General features: G+C 36.7%; 1 protein-coding gene across 50 annotated transcripts in view; it reads right to left on the minus strand.

Moving 5' to 3' along the window:
• Positions 1–16,609, minus strand: part of EIF4G3 (eukaryotic translation initiation factor 4 gamma 3) — a 280,890-nt gene that overhangs the window by 170,824 nt on the left and 93,457 nt on the right. For 47 of the 50 annotated variants that reach the window (XM_088790400.1, XM_088790399.1, XM_088790392.1 and 44 more), the window contains one exon: positions 6,630–6,758. The exons of the other annotated variants lie outside the window; for them this stretch is intronic. Coding sequence is in view for 32 of the 47 variants with exons in the window: in XM_088790362.1 (XP_088646488.1) it covers positions 6,630–6,758 (129 nt within the window). In the remaining 15 variants the exon portion in view is untranslated. The remainder of the gene's footprint in view (positions 1–6,629; positions 6,759–16,609) is intronic. 50 annotated transcript variants of the gene reach the window in all.

Below are 16,609 nucleotides of genomic sequence, written 5' to 3' on the forward strand. Positions count from 1 at the left end.
TTTGAATAGTCAAACTGCTCCATTTCCTGATTCTCCTTAAAACTTAGCTTTTCTATTATTTCTCATCCCAAAATTTACTAGCACATGCTAATTTCTGTAGCTGAACTGAAGTTGCAATTTTCGGAAACATAAAAGTCTAAAAAGTCTGAATGTCACAGCTAGATGAAAAATAGATTGGTGGCACCGAAGTGAGTTTCTCTTCTAGAACTATGGGAATCAGTGAAGTGTGAAATTCCACATGGAAAACACTGGGAGGTTTTGCACTATCTATTAAAACAGGTGAGTAAATAGCCAGAGAAATCAAGAAGAAGCTCCCAGGATATGTCCACAGGAAACAACTCTAAATGTAAAAGGGATAAAATCCTAAACCTTCCCCCACCCCCACCCCGACAGAATTTAAATAAAATGAACATCACCGTCAACAAAAAAACTGAGCCTACATCAAAGACGACAAAAGAAATGCTTGTGAAATTACAATCAGTTCTTACTGATTGGTTCTTACACGATTCTTCGGCTTTCTAAAACAGTATTGAATGAATAAAGGATTGATTTTTTAAAATTTTTTGCTATCTAAACTTAGATATTTCAAAATGTGGGTTCCAGTCTTGTAGATTTGCCAAACAAAATCTAAAACTTGAATTTTAGGGTAAGAAAAGTCTGAATAATAACTGCACTTAACTATCATTCTTGCAGCAATTAATCACAGAAATTTTGAAAGAAAAATCACCCTTTTTTTTTTTTTTTGGTTCATGCAATGCAAAGAACAGCATAAACAAGCATATGAATTACTTTAGGCACACTTCATGGTAAGTTACAAGACTCCATAAGAGCTGAAATTCACCTAGAGGGAAAACACTTGGTGAAGTCCTACTTTATAAATATGGTTGCAACAGTTTTTGTTAATCAAAACAAAACAATGACAAAAGGGCTGAAATTCTCTAATCAAATAAGACTACATTAAAATAAATCTCAACAATTAGAGGAAAGAGCATAGCCCAATTGTTTAGCATGTATCAGATGAAACCACACACATAAATGATCTGGGTATTTTTTGGCCCCTGTAACTTACTTTTATGCTGATGACATTTATAAAGGCGCGTTAATTTGTAAAGTGTTTAACGACAATATGTGTTGGAAGAAACTTTCAACAAGGTGTAAGTTTTTAAGTAAGTGGGCATACTATTAGATGAAAAACAAAACAAAGTGAGAGGATCTGGCACCCACAGGGCCAAGTCAAGGCTGGCAGTGCTGCAGGTTTCCCAGCCTACATCAAATTCTCATGTGCCCCGAATGCAGCTTCCAAACACCACTCACCGCAAAGACTGCCTTAGACAGTGTGTTCCACAGGGCAGGCGGGGAGTATGAAAATGACGAATTTTGCTTTGCTTTCTTTGTTGAAGGAAAGTAAATAAATACTCATCTATTTCAACACTGAAATATGAAAAAACTTTCAAAGCTTCCTCTACTTTGTCCTGGTTAACACCGTTGGTTGTCAGAGTTGTCAAACTCAGAATTTATTTTCTTAATGAACAAGTTTTTTAAATCACAAAAAAGAGGATCAAATATATGGTGATGGAAGGAGAACTGACTCTGGGTGGTGAACACACAATGGGATTTATAGATGATGTATTACAGAATTGTACACCTGAAATCTATGTAATTTTACTAACAATTGTCACCCCAATAAATTAAAAAAAAAAAAATCACAAAAAAGTATAAAAACTTGTATGCGGTAAATAAAATCACTACTTATCTTAATAATAAAGAAAAAGCAGTTTGCAAAGCCTGAAACAATAGGTCAATCAACAACTGTGAGGAAACACTGAGAATTTTTCCTTAGTTAAAACAAGACCCCTGAGAAGAAAATGAAGTCTGGAAGTTGGATAAAGCAAAAAGAGAATAGGAACCATGAGTCGTCTAAAACTCATCCTTTACTAATAATGAAAACTGTGGTGTTAAAAAACATATCGTGATCAATCACAATTCCTCAGTGAAGAAGTCCTTTGCTTAGCATTTCCAACGACAATAAAGACTCTAACCAGTGGATCACACACCATCACCACCTCAGCCCACTAGATGACACGACTGAGTTAATCTCTCAGAAAAAAGAACCAAATGAAATTTCCAGGAACAGCAGGCAGAAAACATGGATCACTGCACTTTGGCAGTATTCTGCGCTTGTCTTCTCACTGATTACTGTGGACCCGGCTTAGGAATCCAGACAGTGAGGCCAAGAGAAAAAAGAACCTGATAATCAGTGCCAACAATTAGGCAGTAAGTAGGAAATACTTCTCTTTTGCTTAATTTAAGTAATTTAAGATAATTCAAATAACAAACTTCTTATATTAAAAAAGATACGAAAGAGAATGCCAAGTTTGCCTAATTATAAATCTAAAATATAGAATTCAAAAATTTTTCATAATAACAACTGGCTACTCTGAAATAGTTTCCAAAACCCACGGAGCTCTTGAAGGAAATTCAAGCCTCTTATTTACAAAGAAGAAAACTGATCCTTAACAGGAACTCCCAGTGGGTCGAACTTGGAAATAGTAATGGCAGGGCTGGGACTCTTAACCCAGGTCTCCGGACTCTCGGGAGACTGCATTTCTCTACTTACTTTTGAAATCTGCCCCAAAAGATACTTTTAAATTCCAAATTCTTTACCAGTCCCAGAGGACATTCTGGGTTTAGGGACTGCTCAGGTGCAACCATATCAGAAAAGAATACACACGTAAAAAGACTGTGTCTCAGACATTTACCAGTTTAAAAATGTCATTTTAATATATCAATCTCTAACAGTCTAATAATCTGAACTTTTTGACTGATTAAGTAAAACCTCCAGAGGGCAGAGCTACAACGATTTAGACATCATGCAACAAAGGAAAATGCACCAACAGCTTTAAAACGTGTCATGCGTACACATGGATGTGTGTACACATGTGTAAAATCCTATCTTGAAGGGAAAGAAACAGGTGAAGAGGTTGTCACTGATGATGTAAGGAAGCGACTGGGAGCAATTTTCTACAATTTCCCTCTTTTATGTATCACATCTATGAAACTCACTTTTCTTCCGTTTAGCTGTTTCCCTTAGACCCTAACAGACTCACTTAGTGTCAAACACTGAGTCACAGACATAGGTAGCTACTTAAAAGATCTAATTGACAGGCAAAGGGGAGACCATCACATGGCAAAGGGCATGTGGCTAAAGAAGTTTCTTTAATTCTATCTTCAGCTGATTTGAATCTAACAGTTCCATGGACGAGAATAAACCATAGCACTGCCAACACAAAATGACCAAGCCTAGCCTCTCCTTTTATCCTCATATCAGGGATAAACAAATGCCTGGAAGATATCTCAAAATCACGAGCGGAGCTTCTGAGTTTCACACTAATACGAGAAGATCAGCGAGTTAGACGCACACATGCACTCACACACGTAAGACCCGAAGAGAACCGAGTCTGAGAGGCATGAAAATGAAGGCCACTTACTGAAAGCACATAGTGTCCTGTTCTGAGGCAAGATTCCATGTAATCTTCGTAGCAACCCTCTAACAGGGTGGTAAATTCTAATTCTCCCCTACAGAGCAGATGAAGAAACCAAGTCCTAGAGATATTAAATAATTAAGCCAACATCATGTAACCAGAAAGTGACACACCAAGCCCCAGAACCAAAGTCTGCTCGACTCCAAGCCTGTAATCCTTTTTCCTCTATTTTGAGGGCTCTGCGTTCCATAGACTGAGTTTCCCAGAAAACTCCCCATTATTTCACGTATATCAATTTAGAAAAATGTCTTCGCTCTATCAACAGATGTTAAAACAATGTTAGGAGACAAATGAACCTACGTAAGCCTGCCTCTGCCTGAAAGGCCAAGTGCGGGGGGCGGGGGGAGGAGAGAACCATGTGCAATTTATTGGGTTCACCATCAGATGAAGCAAAACGGTAGCAAAACAGACCACAAAGGAAAGCAGAATAATATTTGGTGACCCTTCCCCCTGCAATTCATATATTCTCACTTCTAAGAGCAACTCATAAAAGGGCCCACAGAAAGGCATCTGCGGCTTCAACAACTGAGACCACTGCAAGATCACCCTTTCTTAAACGCAAACTATGCATTTGCAACGGGCCTTGTCTTTCAGAAAACTTAAGTGCTTTGGGCCAACTGCTTGGGTCAAATCACTTGAAACGGTAAGAATTTGAAATGAAAAACGAAGCTCTTTGCCTTATGTGCCAGTTATCGATTGCTTGCCTTTCAGCTCAAAATTCACCTTGTTTGCCTGTACAGTGAAAACGGATCTGGGCTCTTTAAATATTTTTCCATTTCAGCTGGCACAAAGTTAAGCTTTGTTAGTAGAGGGCACTGTGGAGATACTGCAGGAGGAGGACGTTTTGCTTCCTGGGTCTGTGAGCTCGCACAGCGGGCTCCGCCTGCCGTCCAGGTGGTTTCTACAGAATCGGGCTTCTCCAGGGCGCGGCTGCCTTAGAACGCACAGCTTCTTCAGGGCGAGGCTTCAGCTGTAAGGTGCAGCGGCCAGAGAACCCAGTGGCCAACAGCTACCCCCGGTACCCTCTCAGGCAGTTCTGCAGCAGAGTGTCTCCTTTAAGAAACCTCTGTGTGAAGAACTTTCCTTCGGCACCCTAGAGTGGATTTCTAGTAAGTTCCACTGATGTGGCACCACGGCAACTTCTCTCCCAGTCAGGGAGCCACATCACGCCCTATCCAACAAGGTCTAAAATCTCAGCCCAGTGAAGGGGGAGGGAGTAGAGGTCTCTTCCCTAACAGTAACTACCATGAAAAAAAGGGGCACAAGGTTTGGTAGGCCTTTTTGCATTTGGGAGGCAATATACACTACATCCGAGTGGGCTACACCTCGACCTACCTACAGAGAAACCTGGGAGTTCCAACTCTTGAGTGAGGAACTGAACGAGAAGGCTATGCAGCAAGTTCAGGTTGCAACACAAGCTGCTCTAGCACAGGGACCTACGCTCCAGCAGATCCAAGGTTACTGGAAGTGTCTATGGCAACAGATGCTGTAAGGAGCCTGTAGCCACTGTGCCCTACAGCAGCTCTTTGCTGAAGGACACTGGTGCTAAAGAAGCCACCTTTCTGCAACACTCCACAGGGCGAAGTGCCAGCAAGCCCCAGGGGGATGACTTCTAGCACGTTCCACTGGTATGACACTCCAGTGACTTCTCTCCCATCAGGTGAGCCACAGCCGTGCACGCCCCACTATCAGCCCTAGAGAGGACGCTGTTCCATGGGCACCCTATCTCAGCCCCGGGAGAAGCAGCTGCTCCTTGTATTTGCTATTTCTATATTCTTTAGCGTTCTCTTTCCTATTAACACACCCTCATTACTCCAATTCCTTGTTATACTAAAGAACCCTTTACTATATTAAACTTTCCCTATTCAAAATACTACACAGTTTTTCTCTACTAATTAGACTCAGACAAATACACCTTATGAATAGCTTAGGTGGTTCAGTTCAGTGCCATAAAAACCAACCCAAGAAGCTCATTTTAAACAATTAAGAGTTCATTTTGACATGTTTTACTTTTAAAATTCAAAATTAAATAGGAATGATTTAAACCAGGTTTAAGCATAGTACTAAGTCTGAATTAATTTATACATTCTATAAGGCTATTTCAATAATAGTTTGGCAAGCTGTACATTCGTTCTCCAAACATTCTATCGTCTAAATTAGCATTAATCAGCCCCTAACTTCTATAATCACCAACTTTCAGCATTATTTTTAATAAGTAATTCCTTATCTCTTTTATTATTCAAGCTCTAAAAGGTGTAAAATATGGAAGCCAAAATTGAAAATGTTATCAAATTAATTTACATTACTAAAAGGAGCAATTCTTACGTATAATAACTGACAATCTCAAATAACACGGGGTCCAGGTTATTGGCTTGACCTTCTCCACATTCCAGAAGGAGACGTCACAAGTCTAGCCCTCTCTTAACAACAACGAAGCCCAAACAAACATGTAAACATGTGATGGTGGGTTGGTGCAAACATGAGATAAACAGTATCTTGGGAAATGGCTTAACACGCAGGGTACCCATAGTGACATCTTCTTAAAACAGTGTTTTAATGTCTGTTGTGCCTGTTAACTGCAAATACACCAAGGAGTTCACTACTCTTTAACAATTCAACAACATTTTAAGTCTACCAAATTCCAATAATCTATTTATGAATTCAAAAACCAATTTAACAAACAAAAAAGTCCACTAAAATTACTCAAGAGGGAAAGACAACCATACTTTTTACAAAAGTAGAAAATAACCACCAACATTCCACCAAAAAGGGAGAAGAGGAGAGACTACGCACTGAAAAACAAACAAGTGCTTTGTGGTTTTTAATAAATTTGAGAATCACATTCTAATTTCCAAAACAACAAAAATTAAATGATACTGACAATTCATTTTGAATGGCTCTATAAATGAAATGTATAAAATTGTTAGTAGCCACCATTATGGGAGGTGGGTCTAAAAAAACCACAAAAGACAATATAGAAATTACTCTTCAAGTAATGTTGTACGTTATTGCTTAAAAGTTTGCTTTAGAAAAACAGAAATGCTGCTTTTACATGGAAATTCATTAAAAAAAAATAAGTTTTCTTACTTGAGAGAGTCCAGGGGACGATGCATGTCCCGGGGGCGTTGCCGCAAGATTCGGATGCCCCTTGTTTATTTCATGTGCTGAGTAAGGGGAAGGGGTCGGGGGTCCCGGCTGTCTTGCTACTTGTGTTACCTGTGAGGAAATCAATATTTAGAAAGAGAATTAAAATAGTAATGTAATAAAGATAGATAGCTAAACTGACTAAGTTTTAAAAATTGAATTCGTTCCCTCACAATTAAAGGCTTAAATTGTCAATACTGCAGCAATGACATTCTTAGAAAAATAATAAACATGAATATTTTCATCAATTTGATAAAAGATTCTTGAAACAGAATCTAAAACCAAAACCCTTACAGAAAAAATATGCTTTATCAAAGAAGCCAGACTTGAAACGGAATACTGTACAATGCCATTTATATGACACTTTGTAAAAGGAACAAAAGAGAGACATGATTGCAGGAAGGTGAGGATGACTACAAAAGCACACGGCAATTTTGGGGAGTGACATCACTTCTGTATCTTGACTCTCGTCTCTATGTCTTTGTCAAAACTCACAGAACTGTACACTAAAAGAGGTGAATTTTACTTATGTAAATTATACTTCAATAAACCTCAACCAAAAACAGGGCAAGTTACTTATAGAGTATAATCTCATTTTTATGGTTAAAAAAACACATATATATGCACATGTGTATACATTTCTCTATGTATATCTGTCTACATATGTGTGTACTACACGTGATAGCAAGAAAGGTAGAAATAACAAATAATGGGAAAATAAAGTAACATAATTGGACTAAAGACATAAAAAAATATATAGATGTGGACCACTATCGATAGAAATAAATATGTAAAATAAACCAGAATAAAAAAAGAAAACAATACACTCTTTAGAAATGGAAAATGATTCTTGTATTCTTCTGACAAAGACTGAAAGAACGACTACGATGATTTCAGATGAAGATTAGTGTTCATCTGGTTCGTTTTTCTCTGAAAACTGCTTGAGTGCACTTTTTAAGAGTAGTATTGTATCACCCCATAAAAAACAAACGTTTGAAAGAGAAAAGGCCTCTTGCCAAAGCCAAAGTACTATGCTACCGCTACATTAAAAATTTCCTTTAAGCAAGTGCCAGTGAAAAACAACATTCACAGGCAAATAGCCCAGAGCTGTGCAGCGGATGAATGCTGCTCTGGTACGACTATGCCAAACTGCAGGAATCCCTGAGTACTGTACATTCTAGTACGGCACTCCCTCCCAAACTTGGGCGTACCTACTAATGAAAGCAAGACAGAGAAAATAAATCTGTATCAACACAATAGAATTAGAATCATGTTATTCTAAAAAATTCCTCCTAGAAACATGCCGTCACGTACAATAAATCTCTGACCTTCCTTGTGCTCTATTTCATTCAAAAATTCCCTATTACCAGTGTCACACTGCATTACACACGTTTGCTTTTAGTGTATTATTAAGCCTAACATCTTTGCCAGGGAAAAAGTCATGCTATCTTCAAGAAATCATACAAAATATAAGTAGTTAACATAAACAATCCTAAGGAAATGGTACAGGGGCTAATGAAGCTGTGGGGGCGATCTGGTCCCAAGCCTTACGTGACACCTACTGCCACCAAGTCCCTGGAGCTCCTGTGCTGTGCGGGGCTCAGGGCTTAGGGGACCCACAAGACACTTAAATATGCAACTCTTCATGTCTTAAAACTCAAAGTCACACAAAACTTTGAATACTTCTTTCAAACTATTCCTAAATTAATGATGATTAAATCTTCTAATTTCTGGTTCAAGTTTCTTCTCTCTACCTAAATTATTCCATTCCAGATCATACAGTTGTAATGTATGTCCTTCAAAGGTAGTGACAAAAAGTATTCACATAAAGAAAAAATATCTACATTAAAAATTTCCCATTATTTAAAAGACGTTACTTTTATCCCACTATTTGTCCCATTATTTAAAAGATATCTCAATTTGGAGGCCGCGAGCAGAGGAATAAAATAGTTAATTATGGCAACTACTTGATCAGCTCCAAAGCTAAAATGATTTTGTCTTTTATATAATATTAATCCTAAGCAAAATTATTCCATTTCTTAGAGTGCAGTGTGTGAGTGTGTGTGCGTGTGTGTGTGTGTGTGTGTGTGAAATTTAAGTGTAAAAACTAATACACCCAAGAAACTTTTTATTTTTTATGGATATTTTTGTATTGGCAATAATGCGGAGCTTCCAGAATTCTCATTCATTTGCTAGTGGAAATGTAAATTGGTACAACACTTCGGGAAAGAATTTGGCATTAGCTAGTAACTTTGAAGACAGGCATACCCTATGACCCAGCTCTTCCACTCCCAGGTATACAGCTGTGAGAAACAAAAAAATGTGCACGTACATATACCAAGGTACATGCACAAAAATGTTCATAGCTCTATTGTTCTTAATAACCACAAACTGGAAATGACACATTTCATTAACAGGAAAAATGATTAACAATATTTTTTTCTACACAAGAAATCAAATGAAAAACTAAAACAACACACCACAATTTGGATGACTCTAATAAAGGCTACTGAGTGAAAGGTAACATGGAAGATACACAGCATGATCCCAAGAAAGAGCAACAACAGGCAAAACTTGACTCTATCAGCTCAGAAATGCATAAGTGCACCAATGATACATCCAACAAAGAGGTTACTACCTGGAAAACATAAAGAACTCATACAATTTAACACCAAAAAACCCCCAAACAATCTGAATAAAAAGGTGGGCACAGGACCTAAACAGACATTTCTCCAAGGAGGATAAACATATGAAAAGATGCTCAACATCACTAATCATCGGGGAAATGCACATTAAACCCACAGGGAGATGTCCCTCATACTTCATACGTGTCAGAATGGTTATCATCACTGAATCAACAAACAAGAAGTGTTGGCAAGGATGTGGAGAAAAGAGAACCCTTGTGCATTGTTTATGGAATTGTAAACTGGTGCAGCGACTATGGAAAACAGTACGGGAGACCTCAAAAAATTAAAAACAGAACTACCAGACGACCCAGCAATTCCACTTCTGTTATTTATCTGAAGAAATCCAAAACACTAATTCAAAAAGATATATGCACCCCTATTTTTACTACAGTGAAGACATGGAAGCAATCTAAGTGTCTATCAATAAACGAATGGATAAAGATGTGGTACATATAAACAACAGAATATTACTCGGACATAAAAAAGAACGAAATCTGGCCATTTGCGAATATATGGATGGACCTAGAGGGTATTATGTTAAGTGAAATAAGACAGAGAAAGGCAAATACCCTGATTTCACTTATAAGTGGAGTCTAAAAAACAAAATAAACAAAACAAACAAACTCAAAGGTACAGAGTCACCAGATGGGAGGAGGGCTGAGGGGATAGGTGAAAAGGGTGAAAGGGATTAAGAAGTACAAATTGCCAGTTATAAAAATAGTCACGCTGATGTAGAGTACAACATAGGGAACACAGTCAATGATACTGTAATAACTATGTATGGTGTGAGATGGATACTAGACTTACCAGGTGATCATCTAGTAAGGTATATACATGTTTCAAAACTATGTTGCACTCTTGAAACTAAAATAATATTGTATGTCAACTGTAATTGAGAAATAAATTTTTAAAAAAAGAAAAAACAGAAAGAAAAGTATAAATGGATGACAACACTATAAATAAAAGCAGGGCACTTTTTTAAAAAGGCATATAGACATATATGGGAAGAGAGAAAGTTGGGAACAGGAAAGGCTACATAATGTTTTATGTTTTTACCTGGGAGGTAATACACAGTTTGTGCTTTAAAATAATGTGTTAAACTCTTCTTTTATGTTTTATGCGTGTATATGTTATAATGCCTTCCACTCCCCCTAAAAAAGATTAAAGACAAAAACAAGCAAACTGCTAAATACCAGGGGTAAAATATTAGTTACACTGCTATGAATTATATTGTTGCTCTACAGAGTAGAAAAAATATAAAAATAATGCTGCAGGAGAGAAAACCTCTAAAATTTTGGCTTCACCTAGCTAGTGAATTTTCATTCAAGATTTCCATATAAAAATAATCTATAAAATTAATATTTTTTTGGTTACTGGACAATATAAATTGAAGGATATTTTGAAAATATAAAGGTAAACCATATAGATCATAGAAACTAAGATTAGTCGGTAGGTATAAAGTTTATTTATTTAGCACTAAATTACCTGATTTAATTAAATATTTTGTCCAATTAAGAGCTATCATACATAAACTACAATTTTCAAATAATAAAATATAGAAAACATTAAGTTTCCTGAACATGATCATTCTTTCGTGACTGATTCTAGACGAAGTGGCATTAACTGAATACAGATATGTTAAATGTTACACATACACACATAAAGCATTATGTTTTTATTTACTGCATATATTTATGATACATGAAATAAACACACTACATAAAAACACATGGTAAATTTGAGTCTTTACTAAAAGCATTACAAAGGAAAACTGGATTCCTGCCAAGTAATACTAATGTTTTCAGCAACAAATGATTCATATAAAGGTAAAAAGGGAACATGGCTTATGCCTGAGAGCCATCCATCCCTTACTATTTTATCCCAAGATAAAGTTTATTTAGTGAAGTCATCTAAAAACATTCCAACAGCTGCAACTCCCACATGGAAACAACCAAGTTCAACTTGGAGGAGATTGGAAAGATTCCAAAACTTTTCTTACTTGGCTAATTTCAATACTCTATGATCCTCCAGTAGCTGAAAGGGTAAGAAAAGATTTCCCCTTGATTAGTTTTCATATCATCCTCGTTATTCCTTTAGATCATTTCATTCCCAGTATCTACATAGATTTATTTCTTACAGATAGTAGGAAATAAAAAAAAGCTAGCCTCGCCAACTAAAAAGGAGCACTACCATGGACACTAAAAAACTGTATTTAGTATCATTGGCATTTTTCAAGTTCTCTCTGGTATTTATTATTCCTGCCAATCCCCATCCACCACCAAGAAAATGAGAAGGTAAATGACTTTCCTCTTTGCTCTACTCTTAGCTACATGTATTAGGTTGAACTATAGGAAATTCCAGATATTCGTATGTTTTTGACATTTAAAAAAAGGCAATGTCGTACGATTCAAGTAATACTTAAATACTCAAGCAAACAGATGTGTTCTACCACGGATCCCACTAACACTGGGTTCAAGTCTGAGGATTGCTTCTTTTCATATTTAGTAATTGGCAATGGAAACAAGAGACAGAAAAAGATTAGCTGCTTTTTCAATGGATAACATTTAAGTTGCCTACCACAAATCAGTAACAATACCAGCAACATGAAACAAAAATAAGAAAAATATACCTGCCCTCTAAATATGTTTAGGTATAAAAGGTAACAAAAATGTACCTTATGTGGATTCTTGGGGGCCAGAGGGTGAACTGTTGAAAGCAGAATTCTAAGATAGTTCTCAATATTCCTGTCCCTAGTGTACACGCCCTGTGTAATTCCTTCCCCTTAGAAAGGGTAGGACCAGTGAATATGATGGAGTATCACTCCTCGAGTAGGTAATTAGATAGGTGACTTCCAATTAATCAAGTGAGAGATTATCCTGGGTGGGTCTGAATTTATTAAGCGAGCCCTTTAGCACAGTGACTCATCAGAGAGATGTTCTCCTGTTCTTTCTGAAGAATCAGACTTCCACGTTGTGAGAGGGCCACATGGCAAGGACCTGACAGTGGCCCCTAGGAGCTGAGAACTACCTCTAGCCAACAGTCAGCAAGGAAACAGGGACCTCAGTCTGAAACCTTCCAACAATCCCAATGAGCACGGAAATGAACCCGAAGCCTTCATGAGATCACAGCCCTTGTCAACACCTTAATTTCAGCATGGTCCTGAGGAGAACCCTGCTACCCAGTGCCCAGACCCACAGACACTGTGAGATACAAAGGGGTGCTATTTTAAGCTGTTAAGTTTGTGATTTATTAAGCAGTGATGCCAAAAACTAGGGCAAGGATTTACATGGCAGAGAAAACAACAGGTACAAGACCTTGAGGTCTTGACAAAGTCAAGGAATGGGAGTGACTGAAGTGTTACAGTAAGGGGGAGGGTAGTGACGTCATGAGGCTAAAGAGATAGCAGCAGGGGCAGTGTTACTGAAGGGCTTGTAGGCATGGTAAGGGCTCTGGATATATTCTAAGTGGAGTGGAAAGCTATTTGGAAGTTTTCAGCAGGAACATGACCAGATCTAATGTTTTCCAAAAATTATTTCGGTTGTTTTATGAAAGAACTGAAGAATGCAAGAATAGAAGCAGAGAGATTAGTTAAGAAACTGTCACAATAAACTAGGCCAAAATTGATGGTGGCTTAGAACAGTAGTAACAATGAAGATGAAAGAACTGGACCAATTTGGGTGATACCTCAGAGGCCAAGCCAACAGAGCTTGCTATTAATTTAACTTAAGGAAAAGGACAGAAAGGAGTGAGGATTGACTGATTCATTCATTTAATATACATTTACTGAGAACACATATTATGCCATGTACTGTTCTAAGTGTGTGAAATATATCAGTAAGTAAGAGACTAAAATTCTTGTCTTCATGGAGTTTACACTGTAGCCAAAGCAATAAGATAATAATAATATAATAATTTAAAAATTATATAGTATATTTAAAAGTGATAATTTAATGAAAATCAGAGATAAATTTTAAGTTTATGGCTTGAAATACTAGGTGGGTGGAGGTATTTCTATGAGATACAGGATTAGAGGGAGAACAGATTTAGGTAAAAGGGTAATCAAAAAGTAAAGTCTTAGCTGCGTATTTAGATATCCAAATGGAAGTGATAAGTAGCCAGTTGAATATATGAATCTAAGCTCGAAAGGGGAGTCAGAGCTAGAGAGAATACATTTAGAGGTAGGTCATTATCAAAGTGCCAGGTAGTCTCTAAGTTAATTATGAAAAAAAGCAAATGAACATATGAAAATGTTTGACATTTATAAACTGGGGGGCAAAATCCAAAGCTAAAATTTATTTCTGGATCAATTTTGTCAATGTTAATTGTTACATACTCAAGACTATGCTCACTTTATAGAATCAATATGGCTCATTTCTGCTTGTAATTTAAAAAAAAAAAAAGAATAAATCAGTCATGTCCTAAAGTAAAATTAAATAAAGTCAGAATCTCAGAGTTTCAAAGGCAGATAACTGAAGGACAATCAATCCAATTTCAGCAGACTGAGGACCAACATCGACCTAGCACCACAGAGAAGGCACAATAGATTTTCTTTTTAGGTTGCTTAATTTCTTTTTTATTGAGGTATAATTGATATATAGCCCAAAAAAAACCTACAGTGATGTGATCATAATACAAACCAATTCGATATGACTCCTAATTTCACCTCCTCTGTCACAATGTCATATAAGCATCAATGCTCTCTGTCAGGCACTGTATTAAGCTCTGAAGATAAACTAGCTTTTGTCCTTAAAGAGCTCCGATAGAAAGGAAGTCACATGCAAATAAAGGAATGGAATCACGTGAAAAATGCTATAGAAAATATATTTCAAGTATCGCTGAACACCAGAAGTAAACAAGGTCTGAAACTTTGGAAAGGTCTGGTAGTATCTGAGTTGCACCTTGAAAATTTAGTAAAAAGCTTCATTTCAGACCAAGAACTAGAGGCAGTATTTTGAAAAGAAAATTAATGGGTACAGAGGTAAGAAGGTTCTACAAACACATCCTACAAACAAGAAAGGGTTGGGGGGAGAGAGTTAAGTGTAAAGAAATGAGGCTGGTATAACTGTAGCCTAATTGTAAAAGTCTGCAGATTCCTTGCTAAGATATTTAAAATTTTTACTCTCAGCAAAATGAAGCCACTGTAATTTTTAAATGGGGATGCAATCATACCTCATTTATATTTTATGAGGATAAGACAGGCTAGAACATCCACACAAAAAAATTGTATATGAATGTTCATAGCAGCACTATTCGTAATAGCCCCAAAATAGAAACAACTCAAATATCTATCAACTGATGCACAGATAAATAAAACATGATACATCCATACACTAGATGGATGTTATTCAGCAATAAAAACATTATGCTATGAGAAACAAGTCAGCACAAAGGACCAGATATTGTATGATTCCATTTACATGAAAAGTCCAGAAAATGCAAATCTGTTAAGAGACAGAAAGCACGCTGGTAGTTTCTAGAGCCAGGGAGTTGGAAAATGATTGGCTAATAAGGAACACACGGGTGCTTTTTTGGGTTAATGAAAATGTCCTAAAATTGACTGTGGTAACGTCTGTATAACTCTGACTATGCTGAAACGCACTGAATTGTACCTTTTAAATGGGTGAATTATATGATGTTTGAATTTTATCTCAATAAAGACCAGGGAGAGAGAGAGAAGAAGAGCGACAGAAGCTAGCTGAGGAAGCAAGCTGGGTAGTCATGGGAAAGATGATTTTCACACAGGAATCAATTTAAAAGAACCAATTTGAGAAATAAAAATAACTTTAATCAAGGGCTTCAGAGATGACTTACGGTTTCTACATCACAGTAACTAAAGTTATAGACAGGAAACCTATGAGGATTCACATCTGGCCACAGGAAAAGACATGCCGACCAGGAAGTGTTTTATCCTACTCACTTAACCTGCATTGCAGCTCATTGGCTCTGCTGGCACAGTAGCAAACAGTATTCCTGTCTTAGTTATTACTCACTTTAGTTTTTTTTCTATTCTTCCACATGTCAGAAGTTGAGGTGCTGAAAATATCATAGGAGAAAACATAACCATACGTAATTTCAGCTCTATCATTTAATACGTGTGTTACTATGGCTAATAACTTAGGAGTTTCACTTTCCTAACTTGTAAAATAAGGAAGTCTTAGAAGGATATAATGAATATTAGAGATAAACTTGAGAGAATACCTAACATAGTGCTTGATACACAAAAATTGGAAGTTATTACTATTTCTATCCACAAATTAAACATTGGTTCATGAAGACCTTTATAAGAACATATAAATTGTTTTAAAATTTAATTTGGTATCTAGAAAATCTGTAACCATAGATTACATGAGTTTGTATTATATATGTGCAAGATCAACGACTATTTTTAGAATATAAAAATATTAAATTAAGAAGAAATGAGTTTTAGGTTAGTTTAGGTTAGTTATAACATCAAAGGATTTTAATCAGCTGAGGCATACACATGAGGTAACAAAGTTCTTTAATTCACTTATATCTGCTTTGTTAATATGACCACAAAAACTAATCAGCAAAAAGTACAGAACTACGAGATCATGAAACCCCCCCATCAAGAACAAATTAAGTGAAATGAAAATGTAACACAATCATTGGCTAGTGAAAGGAGGACCAATTCATTGACTGTATAATAAATTCCTGCATGCTCAAATAAACATTCTTCAAGGAAATGATCACTAATTCCAAAAGGGAGCCCATATACTCTTTAGACCAGTACTTTCTGCCATTTTATTACACTCCATTTTACTGCACTTTGCAGATACTGCGTTTTTTACAAATTGGAGGTTTGTGTCCATCAAGTTTATCAGTGCCATTTTCCCAACGTTTTCTCACCTCATGTATCTGTACATTTTGGTAATTCTTGCAATATTTCAAACTTTTTCATTATTATTATACAGAGGGTGCCCAAAAAAATACACATTTTAAGAAAGGAAAAAACTGTATTAAAACTGTAATAATGCATACTGATAACAAACGATGAACACAAGTCACGTTTGACGTCTGCAATCACAAGAGGTGCTCACAGTGGTGACCATCAGCATCCAGACACTTCTGATTACTGCAAACTACTGCTTGAGCATAGAGAACATCTCTTAAAAGGTGTATACATGTTTTTGGCACCCCTGGTATTTGTTACGGTGCTTTGTTATCATTGATCAGTGATGTTATTACTCTCAGTGTTTTGGGGCATCACAAACCATG

Source organism: Rhinolophus sinicus, chromosome 14, assembly GCF_057876585.1.
Source record: "Rhinolophus sinicus isolate RSI-liver-muscle chromosome 14, RSI-T2T, whole genome shotgun sequence".
NCBI lineage: Eukaryota > Metazoa > Chordata > Mammalia > Chiroptera > Rhinolophidae > Rhinolophus > Rhinolophus sinicus.